Below are 23,896 nucleotides of genomic sequence, written 5' to 3'. Positions count from 1 at the left end.
AAAGTGGTTTTAGCACGTAAAACCCCATAATTTAATTTTAATTTGCTTAGCGCACATGAGAAACCGCTTGGAAAACACTTCACATAGAAGGAACCGAAACTGGACTATTTTGCTTTTGTGCGCTGGGCCAATCACTACTATTTAATTTGAATTCACTGTTTTGAAGCTAGCAAATCTGTATGTCTGATTCGTTACTTTTCAGGTGCACCACAACACTGAGCGTTCAATCCTTCTTAATGGTGCGTTGAAAGTGCATTTGTATTTGGCTGTGTTTCTGTCGGAGAGTAACAGACTTTTGCACATATGCCCTGCTTTTATATTTCCTTGACTCCCGATTGCGGCTGCGTCAGGCTACGTTCAGAATGTCAACACAACAGTTGAGGCTGCAGATAATTTTTCACCTGCTCTTTTTAGCACAAGGTCATGTTATGTACAGGTTACGGCAGTATGTTCTGTTATGCTTACCCATTAATGTGAGAGCCCTGTCAAGTTCCGTCCTGAAGATGTCCAGCATTTTCTTGACACCAACGGTTCCCTAAAATAAGAAGTTGCGGTCAAGGTATGCTTGATGTATTTCTTAAATAGAAATTTAACAAAATGCTGCAGTTCCTGTCTTCGCGGTACCAAGCACGACCTCCCCTGTTGATAACCTCCGCGGATTTTCACCAAAAGCATATAATTGGGTTCAGCGCCGTTCCATACGGTGATCTCCTGCGGCAGGATCTATGATGCGTGGTTATTGGTTTGATGTTTTGAAACTTCGAACACGGCGAAGCAAGTTTATTTTAGGGAGCAGTGACTAGTAGGAAATCGACTCAGTTCCATTTTTTTTTCATGCTTTAGTGATCAATACTGGCCGAAGACGGGACATCGCCGGAGCCATTGTTTCGACGAGGACGCCTGCCTACATGTTGTAGAGAACATACATATGTATCTCGTAGTTCATAGTTTATGTAGGGGCTGGGGAAACGTGTGAATGGCCCATCTAAAGAAAAGCTGCCTGATAAGTAAGAACAGGTGTTTTACATGAAGCAATTGCTTTCTACTTTTCAGTAACCTAATTTATCACTGAAAGAGCTTTGGAGTTGTTCTGTTCAGAAACGACACGTGGCCCAAAAATGGCAGCTGTGTTTTGGGAGCAGGCAACGTGTGGACTGCCGGCTCTATTTCACCTCACCTGTTAGTTCCTGATAGGCATGCAGAAATAAGCGGCATCCAACACTTGTCTTCTATGCTCGTCTATGCCCAATAAACATTTCAAGACGCCGCTACTTGTTATTCCTTCGCCTTAGCCCCATTCGGTCGACTGATGCTTCGCTTTACTTTGAACCCTTTCACAGGCCAGTTGATTCTGCTCATAGAAAATTTTGCTTCGAGATATTTTTCGCATTTTAAGAATCATGAAAGCGTACTGCTGCTGAATGGCTTAAGAGTGTTTAATTCTTCAGTGTGTTTTGTCAAATTTGTTGAATGTGGTCTCCATGTGATAACTCTCTATAGAATAGTCAGTTATGAGAAAAACAACACTGTCATGTCTAGCGTACTTTGGAAGCACTCATCCAGCCATTTGAAACATCAACTGCATGTAAAACACTGAAAAACAATGACAGAGGTGAACCGGCGACACAATACCATAGTGATATCGAGAGAGAACACGCAGATGTGTACATTTTAAATCGTTTTGCCAAAACATACATATTCAATTTTTGGAGAAAAGACGGGGAATGCGGGAGATGGAAATTCAAGACGATGAGCAAAACGTGAACAAGGTGAACGCAGGGGCCAACGTTTCGACAAGTGGACTTGTCTTCTTCAAGGCGACATATGCTTTCCTCAGCAGAGGGCGCTCACCTTGTTCCTATAAAACAATATATCGGTGAAACAGGACAATCAATGAACGTCAGATTAAACGGACATCGCACGGACACAGCTAAAGAGCTTCCCAAAGGCGTCGCCGAGCATTTCAACCAACCAGGTCATAACTTTGATGAACTTAAACTCTACATATTACAGTCAAATTTCCCTTCTGAACGAGAAAGAAAATACAGAGAATCATACCTTATCCATAAGTTCAAGACATTGCAACCAATAGGCATAAAAGTTTCAAACGGAGCTTTAGAATCTATTCGCTATGCTAAACTTCAACCTATAGGTGACAACACTTAGTTTGATTTCTTGGCGTATCCCCCCCCTTTTTTTCCCCTTTCCCTTTTTTTTGTCAGCAGGCGTGTGACGCCCTTGACACATGCCGGCTAACGCGCGTGTGTTGACAGACCGGGGTGGGGGGGGGGGGGGGGGTGCCCTGGCTTTGACCTTGTACACAGCGTTCCTTTACCCTCAATTCGACACGCTAACACATTTCTCCTCGTTTCCGCGTCCTCCCGCCTCACACCCTCTCCCCTTTAGAAGAACCCCACCTATATATACTGTGGCGAGGAAGGCATATGTCGCCTTGAAGAAGACAAGTCCACTTGTCGAAACGTTGGCTCCTGCGTTCACCTTGTTCACGTTTTGCTCATCATATTCAATTTTTGTAGCACAGGTAAGATCAGAAGTGTTGCAAGATGTTCGCGATCTTAAATATCATTATTTGCATCGGTGGTTGTGCTTTTCAAGCAATATCGTGCTTTGGACAATAGTACACACAGTGCCTGAAGGGGTTAAGGAATTAGGTCGATTCAATGCTTTGGACAAATAGACTTTTCTTTTTGTGGCAAGTAAGCATTATCATAGGTGCGATAGACGACCCTTAATCTGGATGAAATAAACTGTACTACTTCAAGCGCTATCAAACTCTCGTCTCAGTTATTCGGTAGGCACCAGGGGATGAAATCACGAAGTTGTTTGTTCGTATGTGGTGCTTACCAATGGCAGCCCGTCTTCGCTAATAATATGTCTAGATTCAGGATTGGCTGGAATTTCCTCTCTCGAACAATTATAGCGTAAGAAATTTTTGTGACTGCAGGCAGAAGTGGACAGAATAATTACAGTATTAAATCACAGCTTGTGTAGGTGTAGTTCTAGTTCGCTGCCGTGTACAATAATATTTTGATCACCTTAAGGGTAAGGGTATTATTTACCGCAAAAACCAGCCCCTTCAAGCGTGTAAAATATACAGTAAGTACACTCTTACGTTGTAGGCCAGTCCCCAGAGCGCAGGCCTGCCGACGAATACAGCTCTGGCACCCAGGGCAAGCGCCTTGAGGACGTCAGTTCCCGTCCGCACGCCGCCGTCCAGGTAGACCTCTGTGCAGTTCCCTACGGCTTCCACGATCGCCGGCAAGGCCTCGATCTGCGCGTGACGCAGGTGTCTATGATAGGAACTTGTGATCGGAGCTGCCGGACTGTTTTCATTTTACAGCATAAGTGATGCACTTATTCGAACAGCTGCTTCGGGTGGTGATGGTGTCCGCTGCCGCCGCGGCCTTCACCGCCGGTATCCGTAGCAGTTATCGCCGGGAATGAGAGAAAAAAAAAGTAACTAGTTCCCGCCGGGATAAAACCCGGGCCCGCTGCGTTGGAGGCAGCTACTCTACCACTGAGCCACGGCAGCGCCTGCAAGCACGCAGCAGGAAAATGCTCTATAAACGCGTCCTAGCGCGCAAGAACACACGCGATCTGGCAGGCGCACCGCGTAGCGTCGACACGTGCACGTTTCGAATCGCAGTTGCATATTATTACATCAGGCAGGACCCCACATACCAGATGCACAGGAAGGGGGTACAAGGCAGTTGGAGAATGAGGAAGAAAAAGAAGTTTAGGGACATGTATACAAGAATGCTAGAAAAATATACATTGTGTACCTGATTAAATAAAGCTAGCGAGGTGAGTATGTCACCGCCACATTTCAAAGGAGATGCGAATAAATCGTCAATAAATCATCAACATCATTAGCATCGTACTGTGCCACTTGCCTGGCAATGTGAGACACGCGCCGCGTAGCGTCTTGATGTGCGCCATTTGCATTGCGGCTGCATATTATTACGCCAGATGGCACGCCATGTAGCAGTTGCATAGGCAACGGTACAGGGTAGAAGACCTCAGTAAGAAAAAGAAGATTGTGCTTATGTATAGACATTGATGTAACGAAAAACACGTATTGTATACCTGATTAATTAAAGCACGCTAGGTGACTGTTTTTCCCAGTCCCATTTCAGAGAGAATGCCATTAAATCATCACCATCATCATTACCATCCTATCATGCCATTTGACATGCGCACCGCGTGGTGTCGATAAGTACAAGCTTTGTATTGCACTTCCGTTATATTCCACTAGGTGTCCTGACATGTTGCAGTTGCCTATAGCAGTTGCATGCTGGATGTAGTTGGCATGGCATGAATGGAATTGGGAGGCCTCAGAAAAGCAGTCAAATCCTACAAAGGTGATGTCTTTGAAGTAATCTTCACCGCAAAAACACCCGAACATTTGTGTCCGTTCCATGCCACCGTGACGGAAGAGCGCTGCTGGCAGCACATGTCCGTTCTTTCTTGCAACGCCACCACACGTTGACACCTGTAGACCCCTTCAAGTTAAAGAACTCGGAATTGCTCGTGCAGGACCTAGCGGAAGGATTTACCTGTACCAAACTATAGTGTCTCTATCGACGTCGAGGAACTTTTTTACTCTGTGCCGTACGATGAGTTGTTTTTAGCAGTCCGTGATTTCATGGAGTTGTGACCTTTCAAAACTCCTCTTTAGTCAATGTGAGCAATTTCTTGGAGTTGTTGAAGTGTTATTTGTGCTCCACGATTGTAAGCTATGACATCAATACGTATGTGCAAAAGAGGGGCATATGTATCGGCGCTTGTGTTGCGCCTGTGCTTTGTGAGATTTTGCCAACCAAGTTGGACCGCCAGTTGCAACCTGAACTTGTTGAAAGGCATGTTTTAAAAGTGTACAGATACGTTGATGACTTTCTTGTTTTTTTAAGTGTACCGAGTGACCAGACGTCCCTATCATCAGCTAATAGCGTGTTAAATTTTTTAATAGTGCTTCATGTTCTTTGTCTTTTAACCTTGAACTTCCCGCCAATGGCGGGTTGCCGTTTTTAGACCTCGCTTTGTATTTTAAATGGGACGACCATGTTTGTTGGGAATATTGAACACGCTCTAAGAAAAGCCTACATTATGACTCATCATACTCTGAGCTCGTCAAACGAGGGATTGCTTTGTCGTGCGTGAACTCCTGTAAAGTCCCGTAACCACAAGGTCAAGCACAGCTTCAGTTTGCAGGTGTCACGTCTCGAAAGCTCGGGTTTAGTCTTTTGGTGGCCGTGGGAGGTTCGCTTTTAAAGAAGCTCAAAATGGCTCAACCACACAGGAAAAGCGCAAACCACGAAGGGTCGCGGTGATGCGATACATACATGCAGTTTCGCACAACCTGAAGAAAGTAGGACGCAAGCATGAGGTGGACGTAGTTTTCACAGCCCCGTGTGAGCTCGCGAATTTGTGCTATCTAATATGTAATTGGAGCGAAAAGAAAAGTGAAAAAAATACACGTGAGAAGAGACATGTAAAACCCCTTGTGACTTGCCCCACTGAGGTCGTTTACCAGATTCCGCTGCGCTGCGGTAAAGTTAACATTGGCCAAACGGGTCGATGTATAAACGACCGACACAGGGAGCACTCGGCGTCTTGAAAGGCTGTTGCGGGTGGTATGCACCTACCTGCACACGTCAAATATTGCGGTTGCACCCCGCTATTTAGAAATGCAACCATTTTAAACAAGTCTATTGAGAGACTGGCGAAAGAAATAGTTGAGGTTAGCCAGATATACGCACAATCTGTCACACGTTTGTCAGTGTCCCGTCAGCTGCCTTGACGGATAAAGAAATTAGTATTCCCTTGGGTGGTGATTGCATTCTTTTAACATTTTTAACACGACAGCGTAAGGAGCTCGTGTCGCAGAAAAGCCGGTGTCATCGGCGTCGGCAGCTGGCGATAAATCCCGGGATGCACTTCATGAATAAAAAACAACTTGCAAGGTGGGCTGGGTGGGAATCGAACCAGGGCCTCCGGAGTGCGAGACGGAGACGCTACCACTCAGCCACGAGTTCGATGCTTCAAAGCGGTACAAAAGCGCCTCTAGTGAATGCGGTGTTGCCTTAGAAACTAGCCGTAGAAAGTTATACTGTGGTGTATGTCGGTAATTATGCACATGTAACTTACAGAAGTCGCAGTTACCCAAGTAGCGAAGTGCGTTTCCGCTACATTTCTTCTGCGCTTTCCGCACACGCAAAGCCATCTTGCGGCAAACACAGAAGACCCCCTCGTCTCAATGTACGGCGCTGCCCCGACAGGTGGCGCGCCACGCGCGCATTGGGGCGGTGGGGGGACCGGTGCGAGGCGCGTCGCGACCCGGACTCCCTTTCCCTGACGACGCTTCGCCGTGCTCCTCCACGGGTTGCAGAATCAAGCGTCCTTTCTTTCTTTAGATAACTATCTGTCTATCTCTCTGCCCGTGCCGATCAGGACGTTTGGCTGGCGTACATCGTTCCCCCTCCGAGACACCGAGTTCTTTGGTTCGTTTCGCTTGCTCAGGCGCACGTTTCGTTGCCGCGCCGAAGGCTGCGTTGCTCGACGCTTACCGCGTGATTGGTGGGTGCAAAGTCCGATGCGCGGCTCCTCGTAAGTGATCGCTGCGCCGTAGCGCATTGTCTTACACCCCTTGGAGGGTCGACGGGAACACTATCGCGTTCCACTCTTGAAGGCGAAGCTCAAGCGTCCTCACATTTTTTGTGTGTGATTATGCATGAGCTTTACATCTGCCTTTTGACTGCAGATGTGCGGCCTTCCGCTTCCTGGAAAGCCTTTCATTAAACTTCATTTGTAAGTGAGCGTCTGTCCTGTCTACTTTGTTTCTTCCCGCCAGTTTTCCCGCTCAACGACGCCACTTGATGGACCTACTGGACCAACAGTCTACGCTTGTGGCCGCATTTCGATGGGTGCGAAATGCGACAGCACCGGTGTACTTTGATTTAGGAGCATGTTAATGAACCCCATGCAGTCATAATTTTCCGGAGTCGCCCACTACGGCGTGCCTCATAATCAGATCGTGGTTTTAGCACGCAAAACCGCATAATTTAGTTTTTAAAGCAAAATTCTAAATCAGCTTAGAGTGAGGAAACGTTGTTTGAGAACACTGCAGGTGATCATTTCAAAATAATAGGTCGATTATTACATGATGTTATGATTGGGGGCTCAATCCCATCGCTCGTGATCCGTTGTCAAGATTGGAGTCGGGCATGAATTAGAAGGTAGCTGGCCCATGCCGTCGTCCAACTTATCCACGCTCTAGATGTTGATGAAGGGAAGGACTGCTTCTCATCGAGAACGAGGAATATGGGTTTATTTACAGTATCTACATCAGTCTAGCATGACTGCTTAGAAAAGTATATCAGCGTAACATGACTGCTTGAGAGAGTGACCTGAGCAGCCGCACAACAGCGGTTTAAAAACACTCGGTCCTCCCCCGATACCCAGGTGACGGAAACGGCCGTCCAAGCACCGTAGGCGAGTTGACCAGGCACCGTAGGGGAGACGAGGCACCGTAGGAGAGACGACAAGGCACCGTAGGCGAGTTGACGAGGCACCGTAGGGGAGACGAGGCACCGTAGGGCAGACGACCCGGCACCGTAGGGGCATTTATTCCCCGAGCTGCAGCGCGCCCGCAGGCTGCCCATTGTCTGGCGTCTTGGTCGACGCGTGGGAAGGGGTCTCAGTAGACGTTCCCGTGGGCTCAGTAACAATAGTTGGTCCGCCGAGCCCGTTTAGTCACAATGTCGACTTCGTCAAACGCGGCTCCAGCAACGGAGAGTCGAGGACGCACGTATTGTTGTTCACACACAGTCGACTTAGTCACGCCGTGGCTAGATGTTTGCGGTGACGCTCCAGGAAAGTTGCCGCCACTGTCGCAACTGGCCGGCAAAACTTGCACTGCAGCTGGCCGTTCTTAAAAATGAGAAGATGAAGACCAATGTATCAGTATTTGAATTACGCGCCAAAGCCCCGACGACGGTACGTCAGTGTGACGTCAGGGGTTCCAAAGTGTTTTTTCATATTTGGACTACGTTGGCTCAGTAAAGGTTGCTGTAACTTGACGTGTCCAATATTTGGTTCCTGTAGAGCACAACGCAGTAAATCTGTACCGCTAAATAATTAAGTAAGCCCTAGAAGATGCCATCAAATTCCAAGCCGTCACGTCGAGCTGGTGCGGGTACTTCAAGGGGGCTTCGGCACTCGTCTTTCGTAATATTTGTGAGACGTCGATGGAATGTTCCTGTGAACTATTCACTTTCATAATAAATAGGTCATTTAAGAGCCACGCAATAAATTTTAGACGCGTTTTATTGTCCAGTAAAGTTGTTTGGTATGCTTACCTAGAACTTTGAAGTTAACTGTATAATTTGGTACTGTAATTTCTAAACAATCTTAGGTCGTGGGATCATGGCTAGAGATGAATTTGGTACTGTACTTTCTAAACAATATTACATCGCGGAATCATAGCTCTGGAGGCAATCAGTACGATTGCCTCCAGAGCCATAAGATAATCTGTAGGGACAGCTAACAGGCGAGTTATGGGCACTCTTACCTGCTCCTATTCTTTCAGCCGATCAGGAGGCGAGCACCACCCCCAAGAAAGGAAGCTGTGGCTTTATGTTTTAGAGATTTATTCGCGATCATTATGCTTAATTAGTCATGTCGTTTTATTGCAGAAACAACGTTATGATCCGTCACTCACGAGGTAATCATTATCCAGAAAAGCGACATCATGAGAGATTCAGTTGCAGACAATTATTCGACGAGCCATTCGTCTGACTAATAGCATCCAACGCAATGGTCGTAATTAGTAACCTCGTAGCTTACCTGTCAAGTACTTCTAACGCCGTTTAACTAATGCTTGCTACTGTTGTTAGTTCGGCTCACTAAAATTAAGAGAATTTCAATGGTTGCGCATGTCTGATGCATGCCGTATATATGCTCACAGTGGCCGGTGCTCCGTCCAGCTGTCGACCTCCATGGTTGGACACAAGGATGGCTCTGGCGCCATACTCCACCGCACGCTTGGCGTCCTCTGCTGCGAATTTGCCGGAAACCACCATATCAGCATTTCTTGAGCTACAGTAAGGCCAAAAGTATAACACTCATCTTATACCACGAATGATGTTAGCGCTTCCGCGATGTATGCGCTGCTCAAATTTTGCGGTCATACTCACTCAGTGTGATATACTTAACAGTTGGTGTTGTGACAGAATGACGTCACGGCCACGCCCCTGTTCGTACCTAGATAAACAGCGCGCATTTGGGAATAAAGCCATTCCTATTCCTGCTATCTGAGTAGCGTCTGTATGCATGCTACAACAAGTGGCGACGAGGGTGGGACCCGAACTGAAACCAGTACGGTGACAACCATTGCTTAAAGTATAAATATCCCCTGTCGTGAAATCTTCTCAGCCCTAGAAATTACATATAACAGTCAAGCAAAATTGAATCTGAGAGAATTCATTTCAGCACCAGTTGAATGAAGCGATGTGTGTGATGATATAAGTAGGAGGAAATTTAAGTCGATCATGGCCATGGCGGCATTATTGCGAGGTGACATTGCGATTATTACAACGCACATTGGCAAGAGCCTGTAACGGCGTGAAAGAGCTGATAGAATGTCAGGCCTTTTGCTGTTCCTGGCTAGCCAGAATAGCTTTCAAACCGCGACCACCTCGAGTACGGCTGAAAAGTATGAACCCGTCGTAACACTATCGGAACGATGGACTAAATAAAGGTTCCGTAGAAACAAACGATTTGTTTCTTTGTTGAGTGTTTGAGGAGTTTCGCGATTTCAGACTAGAGTTCCTTTCATTGCTAAGTTATGTGGTTTGTTAATGTTTTTCTTTCTTTGGCGGAGCGATCAATGCTGTTTGCCGAAATGGCGAGTTGACGATACGTGTCGAAATGTTAGGGTATATGTAAAACTAAAATAAATGCAAAAAATAAAAAAAGTAATAAATAAAGAAAGGAATAAAAATAAAACAAATATATAGAAGACTAAACAAACCGCAGAGTTGTGTGTTTGTGCATCTATTCAAGCAATATACCATAAGAACCATTTAGAACTTAATATAGCTATTGAGGAATACAGCTTCGGTGGTCTTCCATCCTCACATAGTGGAAGGGCTCGGAATTTTTTTCACTCTAATTGTAACAGTTAAGTCCAGCAGCTTTAGTTCAGTAGTCACAAAGTATATTGAGAAGAACGCCTACAGCGGAATTCACACTATTGCGATATACAGGGCACCGTCGTGAGGAGCTACGTTAGCCGCCTATGAAACCCTGTGGGCGAAAGCAGACGCATTTCTTGAGCAAAGGATGGTATGTCGGTACGGTGCCCGCAACAAGAAGGCCTGATGATGTGGCCGAATACCTTTGCGTTGATGAGGTCAGTTCGATGGCGTTAGATTATGATCTCATGGCGTTACTAGACATCAGTGCACAAGATATTGCAGCATGCCGTGCGTCTTGATTTGCTTCAGTATTAAGGCGAAAGCTTTAACTGGCTCGTTGCGCGATGACTTTGAAACAAACGCGACTTCTAGTCGACTAGCACAAAAAAAAAAGTTGGAGGAAGCTTGAGCTTCGCCTTCAAGAGTGGAACGCGAGAGCGTTCCTGTCGACCCGCCAAGGGGTGTAACACAATGCGCTACGGCGCAGCGATCACTTACGAGGCGCCCCGCATCGGACTTTGCACCCACCAATCACGCGGTGAGCGTCGAGCAACGCAGCGTTCGGCGCGGCAACGAAACGTGCGCCTGAGCAAGCGGAACGAACCAAAGAACTCGGTGTCTCGGAGGGGGAAACGATGTACGCCAGCCAAACGTCGTGATTGGCACGGGCAGAGAGATAGACAGATAGTGATCTAAAGAAAGGAAGGACGCTTGATTCTGCGACCCGTGGGGGAGCACGGCGAAGCGTCGTCAGGGGAGAGGGAGTCCGGGCCGCGACGCGCCTCGCACCGGTCCCCGCACAGCCCCGATGCGCGCCACCTATCGGGGCAGCACCGTACATTGAGAAGAGGGGGTCTTCTGAGTTTGCCGCAAGATGGCTCTGCGTGTGCGGAAAGCGCAGAAGAAATGTAGGGGAAACGCACTTCGCTACTCGTGTAACTGCGACTTCTGTAAGTTACATGTTCATAATTACCGATATACACCGCAGTATAATTCTCTACGGCTCGTTTCTAAGGCAACATCGCATTCACTAGAGGCGCTTTTGTACCGCTTTGAAGCATCGAACTCGTGGCTGAGTGGTGGCGTCTCCGTCTCACACTCCGGAGGCCCTGGCTCGATTCCCACCCAGCCCATCTCGCAAGTTGTTTTTTATTCATGAAGTGCCTCCCGGGATTTATCGCGCACTGCCAACGCCGCCGACGCCGACAGCACCGGCTTTTTTGCGACACGAGATCCTTAACGCTGTCGCGTTAAAAGGACCTCACGGGACCGTCTCCAAGCGAACGGCGGGTGGAGAGGCGGCGCGCGCAGACAGAAAAAATAGCTGTTGCGTCGCTGACGTCACGTGGCGGCGCGGGTGGTAGTGGCACAGTCGACTGCGAAGCGAGAGAGACTGTGGTGAAGGACGCTCGCTAGGCACCTAGCGGATTGCGCAGGAGTCCTTGGAGTATGGTACGGCCAGGGATGCTCGCCAAACCAGAAACGAGGTGCGACGTGCGAAGTGGTGGGAAGAAGGCGTGGGACGGCGAGTTCTGCTTTCCCCTGCTGAGAGGATGCAACGTAATTTTGTGGGGCTTTCACTATACATTTGTAACATTTACTGGCGGCAAGCATGCTGCACCTTTGAGTAGTACATTAAGTGCTCGCATGTGTCGTTGAGGACATCGACCTAGACCGCTATGCGCGTACTTCACACTGCAGCTCGTTATTTCTTACAATATGTCTGACCCCTCTGATCCTATAACTTATAACTTAATGCATAACTAAGTATGCAGGAGGCTTTCGCTTTATGTGTTATAGGAATATAATAAGCCATATAATTTTCTCACGTAATTTTCTCTGATGTAATCTAGAATCACATAAGACTTGGCAAAAGTTGTAGCTCCCGCAGTCAGAGCTTCTCCACTTCAATGCTTTCACGTCGTATAGCAGTTAACCGCGCCTTCGGGGCGAAAATGCTGGAGTAGGCCAGGATATTGCTCGTGATTAGGGGCAGCGCAAGAAAAAATTGGAGGACGCAATTGAGCTTCGCCTTCAAGAGTGGAACGCGACAGCGTTCCCGTTGACCCGCCAAGGGGTGTAAGACAATGCGCTACGGCGCAGCGATCACTTACGAGGGGCCCCGCATCGGACTTTGCACCCACCAATCACGCGGTGAGCGTCGAGCAGCGCAGTCTTCGGCGCGGCAACGAAACGTGCGCCTGAGCAAGCGGAACGAACCAAAGAACTCGGGGTCTCGGAGGGGGAAACGATGTACGCCAGCCAAACGTCGTGATCGGCATGGGCAGAGAGATAGACAGATAGTGATCTAAAGAAAGGAAGGACGCTTGATTCTGCAACCCGTGGGGAGCACGGCGAAGCGTCGTCAGGGGAGAGGGAGTCCGGGTCGCGACGCGCCTCGCACCGGTCCCCCCACAGCCCCAATGCGCGCGTGGCGCGCCACCTGTCGGGGCAGCGCCGTACATTGAGAGGAGGGAGTCTTCTGTGTTTGCCGCAAGATGGCTCTGCGTGTGCGGAAAGCGCAGAAGAAATGTAGCGGAAACGCACTTCGCTACTTGGGTAACTGCGACTTCTGTAAGTTACATGTTCATAATTACCGATATACACCGCAGTATAACTTTCTACGGCTCGTTTCTAAGGCAACACCGCATTCACTAGAGGCGCTTTTGTACCACTTTGAAGCATCGAACTCTTGGCTGAGTCAATAAATAATAAAAAATAAACTCATGGCTGAGTGGTAGAGTCTCCGTCTCACACTCCGGAGGCCCCTGGTTCGATTCCCACCCAGCCCATCCTTCAAGTTGTTTTTTATTCATGAAGTGCTTCCCGGGATTTATCGCTCACGGCCAACGCCACCGACGCCGACGACACCGGCTTTTCTGCGACACGAGCTCCTTAAAGCTGTCGCGTTAAAAGGACGAAGCTAGACGACAACACCGCGCTCTTACGATCGCAAGACGACGGTATGCGACGAACATGCCGTGTATGTGCGCGTGAGAGAGAGAGAGAAGAGAGAGAGAGTCTCTCGGTGCGTTTCTATGTCAGAACACCCCGTAAGCTAAATAAGACCTGTAGCAGAGTGTGCGTGGCCCCACAAACTTTCCACGCACGTCGTGCGCTCGCTCGTATGTTTAACCTCCATGATGGCGGTGGGAAACCAATATGCGCATAGTGTAGTCGGTTTTATGCGAGAAGTCTATAGCTTCTTAGAAACGGACGTCCTGTCTGCTTATACAACCGATATAGATGTCCTGGATAACGATCCATTTTATGCAGAATTACACAATGAAGGAAAAAGAAAACGCTAGTAAATATCTTCCTTGCAACAAATTTATGTCTTCAAGCGCACAATTCCGTTAATAAAGCTTTCGGCTATTCGATGACATTGATAATTATCGTCGACTGTTTCGTCACGGATTTTTTTTAATAACCGATTTGTTGCAATGTATACGAATGTGTACATTTTGCAATTATCTGTGTATAAGGTACCCATTTCATTTGCCTGTACTGTATACATCCTCCTCGACCATCCGTGCGCTCTCTGCTTAGTATTTACAAACTTGAACAATCGTGTCTTACCGGTTATGATTCCTTTGAGTACTATGGGCAGCGACGTGAAATTTTGGAGCCAACAAACATCCTGCCACGTAAGTGTCTGGTCGAAGAAGTCGTTCGTGTACTTGGTGAGACCGGAGCCGCTGGTGGCATTCGTCATATTGAAGTTGGCGTAAATGGACTGGTCGAAATTACCTAACCTGAAGCAAAAAAAAAAAATTACAAATGAGACTGCACAAGAAAACTCGAACTTGCTGCGTAATTTTTGCTCTCTAGAAAAAATCTTGAAAGCGTTTTTTTTTTTGTGCACACGGCGGTACTTTCACTTTTTTCATATGCTGCGACAGCTGCAGCTGACGTTTAACTATTGCGAAGGATCGCTGCAAAAAGAAATCGGAAAAGAGGCTGTTTCAGCCGAAGGCAAGACATTGAAAGCGATCGCAGTTTTAGCGGTGTGATTGAGCCAACACCACCGAGATAGCAGAAGATCTGTTCACACCCATCCATGACGTAATGCTGCTGGCCCGACTGCCATAGAATGTAATCGGTATGCTTCCGAATAAGTCGCGGTGATTTTGACGTCACCGTTTTCGTCACGCCAGCCTCGGCTATGGGAATTTTGGGCCAGTGGCATGACGTCATGGATCGGAGTGAACAGGCCTTGTGCTGTGTAGGTGGTGTTGCTTGAGCACGAATACTGAATAAAGAAAGAGGGTGTGGCCCGCACGTCAGGCGGACCGCAATGGGAGCGAATGCCTCAGCCACAGTTTCATTCTCCGCCGCTGGGCTGGGCCGAACGGCGCTAGCGGTCTGGGACGAAACGCGTCGGTTTCCTCGGGCGACGGCGTTCCAAGAGCGTTCCTCGCACATTTTCTATGCTGATCCCTGACAGCAGCCGTCGACCGCAGGCGCTGCGGCAGATAAGAGCGTTTTCGATGCACGCGGCAGGCCGCACCTATATTTTGTCAAGCAAAAGCTTTACTGGCCGCATGGAGGAAGGAAACTGAGGAGAGGCCCTACGCCCTCCGCGCGCTAGGAGGAAAGTGTGGAGGAAATGACGTAGCAGGTTCGCCTCTTTCTTGCTGTTTTTTTTTATTTCTTTGCTGTAGCGGCCACGCCTTTCGGGCCACAATGGCGGCTTTGTTATGGTTCTGTGCGCTCACACGTGTTGCTCCGTAGGTTTCGTACCGTGGCAAAGGCGCCGTGCGGGCAGGTTTGCGTTGGTCTCCGTGTCTTGTTGCGCTGTGTAATCTGGACCGTGCTCTACCGGATGTTGCTGTGGCCTGGTGGGACACGAGGAACTAAAGTTCGTGAAATGAACGCGCATGCAACGCTGTACGCAATGTACCGCGCCACGGCAATGGCTACGGACGAAGGAATATCCGCGGGAAATGTTGCCCTCTTTCGCGGAATCATGCTAACGTGCTAACAATTGCTTAGTATTACTGCGGTGCGCGCGGGTCCGAGCAGCACGGTTGCGCGCAGCGCGGCGTGGTTTCGCGAGAAATGTAAACAAGAGAGGAGAGCTGGCCCGATAGGCGGAGCAACGCCATGAGCAACGCCAACTTCCGGCTTCACTTTCGCTTCACAAAGAGTGACGTCAAGGCCTCTCCTTAGTTTCCTTCCTCCGTGACTGGCCGCAAACTTGCGATTTCGCCGTGGCGGTGCTTCGAGGAGGCACATATTACGTGACAACGCGCGACTCACTTCGGATATTTCTCTCTCTCTCTCTCTTGCTCCCTAGTCACTAATGCGCATGCGCCACTAGTAGCACCGAGCCACAGGCGTTCCGCCGCTGCGCAGCGCCGCGCGTTTCCGCAGCAGACGTTTCGTATGACGTCACACCGCGTTCCTCGTCGCTGTGCTCGCCTCCGCTCACCTCGCCAACTGCGTCGCATGCCTGATAACATGTCGGAGGATTGAAAAGGAGAGCTCGCGCGCGCCGCAACCACAGTTGAGGCGGCAGTATGGACGGCGACAATGCGCCTCTTTCATGGCGCGACGGCGCATGCGCCCTGCCTTAGCGGATTAGTCGCGAAACGTTTTGAAAGGGTCGCGCGCGTGGCCGCGCGACGGGAACTCCCTCGAAAAAAAAAAAAAAGGTTCGGACGCGTGGGTTCCAATCAGTCGGCCGAAGTGAACGGAGGTGTCGTCGGCGCGCTCCGCAACCACCGAGACTACGCGACCTTCACCGACCGCCCTTGACCCCCCTTGCCCGGGCCGCTTTCGCCGGGAGTCATATGGGAAACGGCTTTCTCGCCGTTTCCCACCGACCGTCTTTTCTTCCCGGGACTTTGTTGCCGCTCCCCGCGCCTCTACAGCTCTGAAGCAGTTCCAACGCGGCGACCCCTGCCGGGGCCATAGCTGCCTTGGCGTGTTTTCTACACCAGCCGAGGCCCATGTTCTAAAGGGGTGTGCAAAGGGCCTTCGGCCATATCAGCGCTCTGTTTCGATGGAGCATTTATCTACCGCAACGTCATTTTCTAACGAGCAGAAGACACAATCGGCGACGGAGAACGCCGCCGCGCGTTCCTCGACAACAACGAAGACGCCCGAGGTAGATACCGCGGGAGTGGCCGCCGATCCCATCGTCGCCAATTTTCCCTCCCAACAACGAGAGGTAGACACTCCGACCGGGGAAAGGATGGAGGAGGATGCTACCCCGAACATTTACGACGACAAAACTGACGACGACACAGGTGGCTGTTGGAAGACAGTCATACATAAGCGACGCATCCGTCAAACGCGCGCTAAGACGCAACCCTTCGAGAACATCTCGGGCATTCCGGACGCCTCACAGCCTACCGTACGCAAGCGCTGTCGGAATCAGAACCTGCCTCAACTTCCTTTGCACGACGAAAAGATAATTCTGCGGCCTCACGGATGACTTCGCCTCGATAAGTGGACGCGCCCAGAGCTCGCCAGTGCTCTATGGAGTGCAGCCGGCTTGAGCACCGACGATCGTCAGGACATCATATTCCGACTGCGACCTCAGCAGAACTTGGCAATCATCAGCACACCCCAGTCACACGTAGCCGACGCATTGTACAAGGTGAGGGAGCTGAACCTTGGTCAGCGGGTCTATCCCATCACAACATATTTTGCGGCCCCAGACAACTCATGCAAGGGAATTATTCCTGGTCTTTTGCCCGGTACACCGTCTTGCAAGCTAGTGGATGAGCATTTGGCTCCTGGAACTCAAATACTTCAAGCACGAATGATGGGTCAAACCAACGTTGCGTTGGTAACATTTGAATGACTTAAAGTGCCTCGCTACGTGCGTTTCTATGGTGCAGAACTCCGCTGCTACCCCCATCGACCCCGCCAACTAGTCTGCAAGATATGTCACAAGCTCGGCCATTGGGCTGATTACTGTCCTACGCCGCACGTGGTCATTTGCGCGACGTGTGGGACTGACAACCCCACCCCGTCACATCCGTGCACCCCACACTGCAGATCCTGTGACGAGACCCACCCTACAGCGGATCCAAACTGCCCGCGGCGTGCTAGGCAGACACTGAATAAACCTTGGGTGCGGAAAGCTCTCGAGAAAGAGCAGCGTGAACTCCAACCCTCTAGCGACCCGACCACTACCACAGATACGGCGGAGACCCGAATGTCGCGCGCCCCAACGAAGGAGAGCAGACAAGACCGGTCGGAGACCCGTTCAAGATCCCGTCGCAAGTTCCGGACCCGCTCCAAGTCTCGGTTCCGATCCCGCGAGGCATCGGAGCGCCTCCCATAGAAGCGCCCTCCTTCCCCACCTTCCCAACAACCCTACAAGAAGGCCCTGCAGACCAACGCCCCGGCCAAGGTGACCCTGGTCCCTTCAGGGGTGCAGCGGACCCCTGAGAAGAAAACAGCAATGGAGGCGCCTCGAGAGGTAGGTCGGGTGGAGGGTCCCCCACAGCTCACTCCGCCCCGTAAATCTCTCCCTACCCCTTCCCCTGTTACCAATTCGTCATCAAATCCCGATCCTCTAATAGAAATAGCCCGCCTACGTCGTGACATGGAGGCGCGCTGTGAGCGCCTGCAAAAACAAATGGACGCGCTGGTGGCAGACATGAGCACTAGTATGCAGGCGGCTCTGGACAGGATAGAACGCCAAATGGAGGTCCTTCAAATAGGGATCACGGAGCAAGTAAAATCATGTATAGAGACCACTTTCGCACGCATGTAAGTTCCTGAGCTTAGCGGTAACAACGAAAGCGCGCTTTCTGACCAAGGCTCTCGGCCGCAACCTTCAAATGTGGGCACCCAGCGCCCGCATCCCTATGCACGACCGCCTGCTTCCTCTCGCGATGATGATGGCGCCGCGTAACGCAGAGCAACTAGTTGTCTGGCAGTGAAATTATAGGGGATTCCGCCATAAACGACGTTCCCTACAGCAGTATATCGCCACATCCACGAACCATCCCGATGTTATCCTCTTACAGGAAGTCAATTGCACTCCTTCTTTATCCGGCTACAGCACGCTCTCGGGTGTCTCTCCTCTCGTGGGAGCCTTAGTTTCGAAACATGTTACATGTCGCATGCATACCACTAACATTGACATTCCTCACCAAATATCGGAAATAATTACGAAAGGTAAACGCAGCGAGAGTCTGTTTATACTCAATGCATACAGTTCCCGCCGTTCGCGAACGCACTGTTTTCAGCCCCTACTAACAGAATTTGGCAGGTTTGGACGGGTTTATGTGGTGGCCGGCGACTTTAACGCTCCGGAGCATACTGCATGGGGTTACGTTAAATCGCAGGCTAAAGGGACCCGCTTATGGAATGCCATCTGTAACATGAGATATACACTGCTTACCGACCCAGAGCACCCCACTCGGATAGGCAACAGCGTATCTCGTGACACCTGCCCTGACCTTACCTTCGTGCGCAATACTGGCCCAGTCGTTGCGCACGGGCCTTTAGAGGAGCACCTTGGCAGTGACCACTACATTGTCGCGACCACCTTGTCATTACGGGGTGCGCGCATGCCCGAACGAAATGTGCGTATAACGGATTGGGCGAAGTTCAGGGAACGTCGCCAGGACCCACCTGAGCGCCAAGGGTACGAACGCTGGCTTGAGTCTCTCGCACAAGATCTAGAGGCCACCACGAGCACACTGCGCACCACAACCGAGACACCAGACATAGACCCGCATTTACTTCATCTTTGGAACGCCCGCAGAGGGTTGACACGACGATGGAAACGACAACGCCTCAACCGAAAACTTAGGAAACGTATAGATCAGATTACACGGGAATCTCAGGAGTATGCAGAGATCCTTACGAGGAATAACTGGCGAAGATTTTGCGATCGCCTCTCAGGCACATTGAGCACAGCAAAAACGTGGTCGATTCTTCGCTCACTCGCAGATCCCACCACAACAAAGGGAAAAACATTTCAACAGCTGCACATCCTAATGCACGATTACAGGGACGATGCCTCGACACTCCTGAGAGAGCTAGAGAAGCATTTCATACCCACAGGCCCGCCGCCGCAGTACCCTGACTATCCTTATGTAGGCGAGACGAACGAATTGCTCGATGCAGACATCACATCTGACGAGGTGCGGGTGGACCTACAAGACCTACGCCGCAACACGGCACCGGGAGCCGACCACATCCGTTTCGCCACCCTTCGTAACCTCAGTGACGCGGATATTAACCACCTCACCCATATCTTCAATGATTGCTGGCACAAGGGCATGCTTCCCCAAGCATGGCGACACGCCGACATCACACTTATGCCCAAACCGGGCAAGTCTGTTAAGGTTGAAAACTTACGACCCATCTCCCTAACATCCTGCATTGGTAAGCTCATGGAGCATGTACTCTTGCGGCGTCTGCAGCCCTTCCTTGAAGAAAAATCATTCTTTTCTGTCAATTCGGATATCGGGCTCATCTGTCTGCCAAAGATGTGCTTTTACAGTTGCGGGAGGAAGTCATAGGACCTCCGTCGTCCGCCAAAACGAGAGCACTCATCGCCTTAGACCTAAAAGGGGCATTCGATAATGTTGAACATGACCTCATCCTTCGCAATGTTGCACATTCACACTGTGGAATTCGTATGTACAACTATATCCGCGCATTTCTTCGAGATCGCACAGCCACCGTAGGAATGGGACCGCATCGATCCGGTACGATTCGCCTTGTAGGACGTGGGACACCCCAGGGCTCAGTTCTTTCCCCTACTCTATTCAATATCGCGCTCGCAGGGCTACTGCCCTGGCTACTCGACCAGATCCCTGATGTCGCCCACGCTATTTATGCAGACGACATTACTATCTGGTCGACACGGGGTTCCGACGGAGCCATCTAGCACCGACTGCAGCAAGCAGTCGATACAGTTTCCGAGTACGCGAGAAAATGCGGCTTAAGATGTGCTCCGGAAAAGTCGCAGCTCATAATCATTCGTCCCCGGAGCCGTTCCTCTACTCCCCCTATCACTGTGCACGTGGATGGCACACCGATACCACAGGTTAATCGTGCTCGTATCCTCGGCCTACACGTCCAAGCGGATGGCAGGTCAAACTACACTGTTTCCCTTCTATCCAGACAGATTGAGCAAATTCTGGCCATGAACCGGAGGGTCTCCAACAGGCGTTCGGGCCTTCGAGAAGAGGACCTGCTGCGCTTGGTGGAGGCATGCGTGATCAGCCGCCTTACATACCATCTCCCATATCAGCGGTTGACCCAAGCGCAACAACTTCGCATAAACGCAATGATTCGCAAAGCGACGAAGCTGGCCCATGGCCTCCCGAATTATACTTCCACACGCCGTCTCCTTAACTTAGGGACACATAACACACTAGGCGAGCTCCTAGAAGCACATTGGGTCAGCCATCGCCAGCGCCTCCTACTCACTCCCACTGGCCGCCATCTTCTCAGACGGCTAGGATACTCTGTCCCACCCCTTGAGTCTGAAACCCGTCCAATGATCTTGTCGTCAGCGATACGCCAAGCACTAAGTATTCATCCATTGCCACGTAGTATGCACCCCAAGCATGACAAAGGGGGGCGCAAAGCCCGTGTACAATACATTGGCCGCATGCTTGCAAACATCCCGGAAACACATACTTTATACACGGACACATCACGCACTCAAGAGGGCCATACCTCGGTAGTTTTGAATGGCACCGAATCACTGAGAGACTCTGCTGCAATGCGCGGAACAAATGCCACTTACGGAGAAATTCTCGGTGTTGCTCTGGCAATTCGATACGCCATCCGTGTTCCTGAGCAAGTGTATATATTGACGGACTCGCAACAGGCATGCCGGGCGTTCCTATCAGGACATGGCATCCCGAGAGCGGCGCACCAAATTCTCAAACAGATCCCACAATATACACCAACCACATCTCCCCGCATCCACTTACTCTGGACCCCTGGTCATACCTCGCTGCCGGGTAACGAACGCGCAAATGCGGTTGCCCGAGAAATTTTCCTCCGGGCGACTCGGCGTGGTGAGGCGACTAGTTCAGAGTGGGGGGATCCCTTGCTCCGTTACAAAGACATACTCCGTCATTATACACGCATTCTTCGCACCCACGCCGCACCCACGCCGCACCCACGCCGCACCCACGCCGCACCACCGCCGTCCTTCTCGCGGGAGGAAGCAGTGGCATTACGCCAGTTACAAACCGCAACTTTTCCAAATCTCGTCTCTCTCAATAAATTCTACTCACACTGTTATGCAGATCGTTGCCCTGGCTGTGGCAGCTCGCCCACAATCTTCCACGTCACGATTGAGTGCACTGCAAACCTCTTTCATCCCTTGCCAACTCTCCTTTACCCCCTACGCAACAAAGAGCTGTGGGACGATGCTTTCCGCGACGGACCTCCCGAGGTCCTCCGAGCTGTGATACAACGGGCTCGAAACATCGCCGGAATCATCTTAGGGACCCTGGACTGATGGTTCCTCCGACACTGCTCTCGCCATTCAAGTATTATTAATAAAGATGTTTTACTCTCGGACGCGCGCTGCTGCAAACACTCGTGCCGTGTACCGCGTTGAAACTCTGCTGGTAGCTCGACGTCGGCGCGGTGCCGAAAACGTGCGTAGCGTAAGACCGCAACTCCACGTTAGAAGAGAAAGCGGCCAGGGCATCGTCCGAGTTGTCCGGACTGCACCGTGAGCCAGGTAGTTGGCGCCTTTCATGAATGGCTCGCTAATTTAACAAAAAACTCATGCGTTACACTTGGGAGGCACTTAAGTACACAATGTTGCTGACGAAGTCTTTTTGCAGCGTCGGTCCTCACTTGCTGGTGGTGGCAGAGTGTTCCTGACTGCACGTACTCGTAAGGCGCGGCAACACTAGGTCGCTACGAGACCGACAACACGCTCACTCCAATGATTGACCGACTATTGTGCGTCACTGAAACCTTTTCATCATACCAGGTCGAGTAGGACACAACCGACGAGCGCGAGTTGTACTGCGACAGGCTTTCTTGTCGAAGGCACCGGCAAAACCGGCGTGCGGACCATCGTTCGACCGAACCCCGCGCGATCGGCCGTCGAACTGACAACACAATAACGACAGTGTCTTCGCTTGTATATATAATTAATCGCGCTCAAAATGAGTCAAGCACGCCTACCAAGTTGAAATGCACAAGCTTTAACCCTCTCAAGCCGTGCCCACGAAGTTTGAGCCAATGTCGATCCTGTTCAGGTTAATTAAATTAAAATATAGGTTTTTACGTGCCAAAACCACTTTATGATTATGAGGCACGCCTTAGTGGAGGACTCCGGAAATTTAGACCAGCTGGGGTTGTTTAACGTGCATCTAAATCTAAGTACACGGGTGTTTTCACATTTTGCCCCCATCGAAACGCGGCCGCCGTCAGCGAAGGTTAACCTGGCGCCGTCGAGTTCGTGCACTCGCTACCAGCGGACCTGACCTGAAATGTAACCAGTTAGGTCGAACGAAACTGCTTTTATAGTTCAATTCTGGCCTTAGCGCTTTGAATTCAGCTACACTTCACTTCGCACGGGGCGTACACAATAAGCGGTAAGCGGCAACACAGCGCTGTGCCAACATCGGTACGTCACCGTACCGGTAGGCTGTCGGCAGCATTCGCTACGCATATGGGTGGGCCTGTACGTGTTGCTTTGCCGACACATTTCTCAATTTCAGGGATGCACTGTTTGCCTCTGCAGCAAACAAGAGACAATGTATTCGGTATACAGCAGCATAAACAACCGCCTCGCTCATTTATATTAACGCCGTGTGAGCGATGGCATCCTCGCGTTTTAGTGAGAGAACAACATGACCTACAAATGAGCACTTATGCGAGCACAGTTTTGTCTAATAATGCTCTATGGTACGCTAAAACTGTAAGTATGATGGGGTTAAGGAAAAGCGAGAATTAGTTAATTAACAGCCCGTAATATATGTGTCTGGATCACAGTTGTCATTGCTTAAGTGGTTCGGCCGCTCACATTTACTCGTCTCAGGGTGTAACAACACGGCACATATGCGCAGATATGCCTGTTTTGCTACATTTCGACACTATATCATATCAGGGATGGACCTTTTCCACAATATTTGACGATAACAACGACCTGCGACTGTAGATGTTGATGTAAACAAGTGCACCGCTTTAATAAATCCGACACAGAAGGCTGCGCTCGAAGGCTTTTTGAATATGCGAAACGTCTAAATAATGTGTAAAAAGAATACAAAAAGTGATGTCCAAGTGCAGAAATCAGTGACAAATTCCAAGGCAGCCGTGCCGCCAAACGGAACTCAGCGTGCCTTTATCGGCCGCACTGTTTGCAGAACAGCGCACTCAGGCCAGCTCACCCAGTAGTCATTGAGTGCCACATGGCTTCACGAACGACATGCTGTCCCGAAGAAGTCATTAATAATGATTCGTGATCCACGAAACGCACAACCGACGCGCACTCAATGTGGGCATGTAAACAAATCTACCGGCGAAAGCCCCGGGATCCTTCCAGAATGTTTTCAGTGGCGTGCGGTAGAGGGCAGCACAGGAAAATGAAAGAGGCGGATTCTGATAAGCAGGAGGAGGCCTGGAATCGACATCGGAACAAGATGAAGAGGAAACAGAGGAACAGCGCGCCGAACGACTGGCTAAACGCCACAACACAGCTAGACAACCAGACTACC

General features: G+C 50.2%; 1 protein-coding gene across 1 annotated transcript in view; it reads right to left on the bottom strand.

Moving 5' to 3' along the window:
- LOC126540823 (uncharacterized) overlaps positions 1 to 23,896 on the bottom strand; it is a 131,443-nt gene that overhangs the window by 15,212 nt on the left and 92,335 nt on the right. The window contains exons 5-8 of the mRNA XM_055075970.2: positions 13,797 to 13,972; positions 8,985 to 9,076; positions 3,134 to 3,292; positions 466 to 535 (exon numbers count right to left, since the gene is read on the bottom strand). Of these exons, the coding sequence (XP_054931945.2) occupies positions 466 to 535; positions 3,134 to 3,292; positions 8,985 to 9,076; positions 13,797 to 13,972 (497 nt within the window). The remainder of the gene's footprint in view (positions 1 to 465; positions 536 to 3,133; positions 3,293 to 8,984; positions 9,077 to 13,796; positions 13,973 to 23,896) is intronic.

This window comes from Dermacentor andersoni, chromosome 2, assembly GCF_023375885.2.
Source record: "Dermacentor andersoni chromosome 2, qqDerAnde1_hic_scaffold, whole genome shotgun sequence".
Taxonomy (NCBI): Eukaryota; Metazoa; Arthropoda; class Arachnida; order Ixodida; family Ixodidae; genus Dermacentor; species Dermacentor andersoni.
Note: the sequence above shows the minus strand (reverse complement) of the source record. Positions and strands in the feature narration are given on the sequence as shown.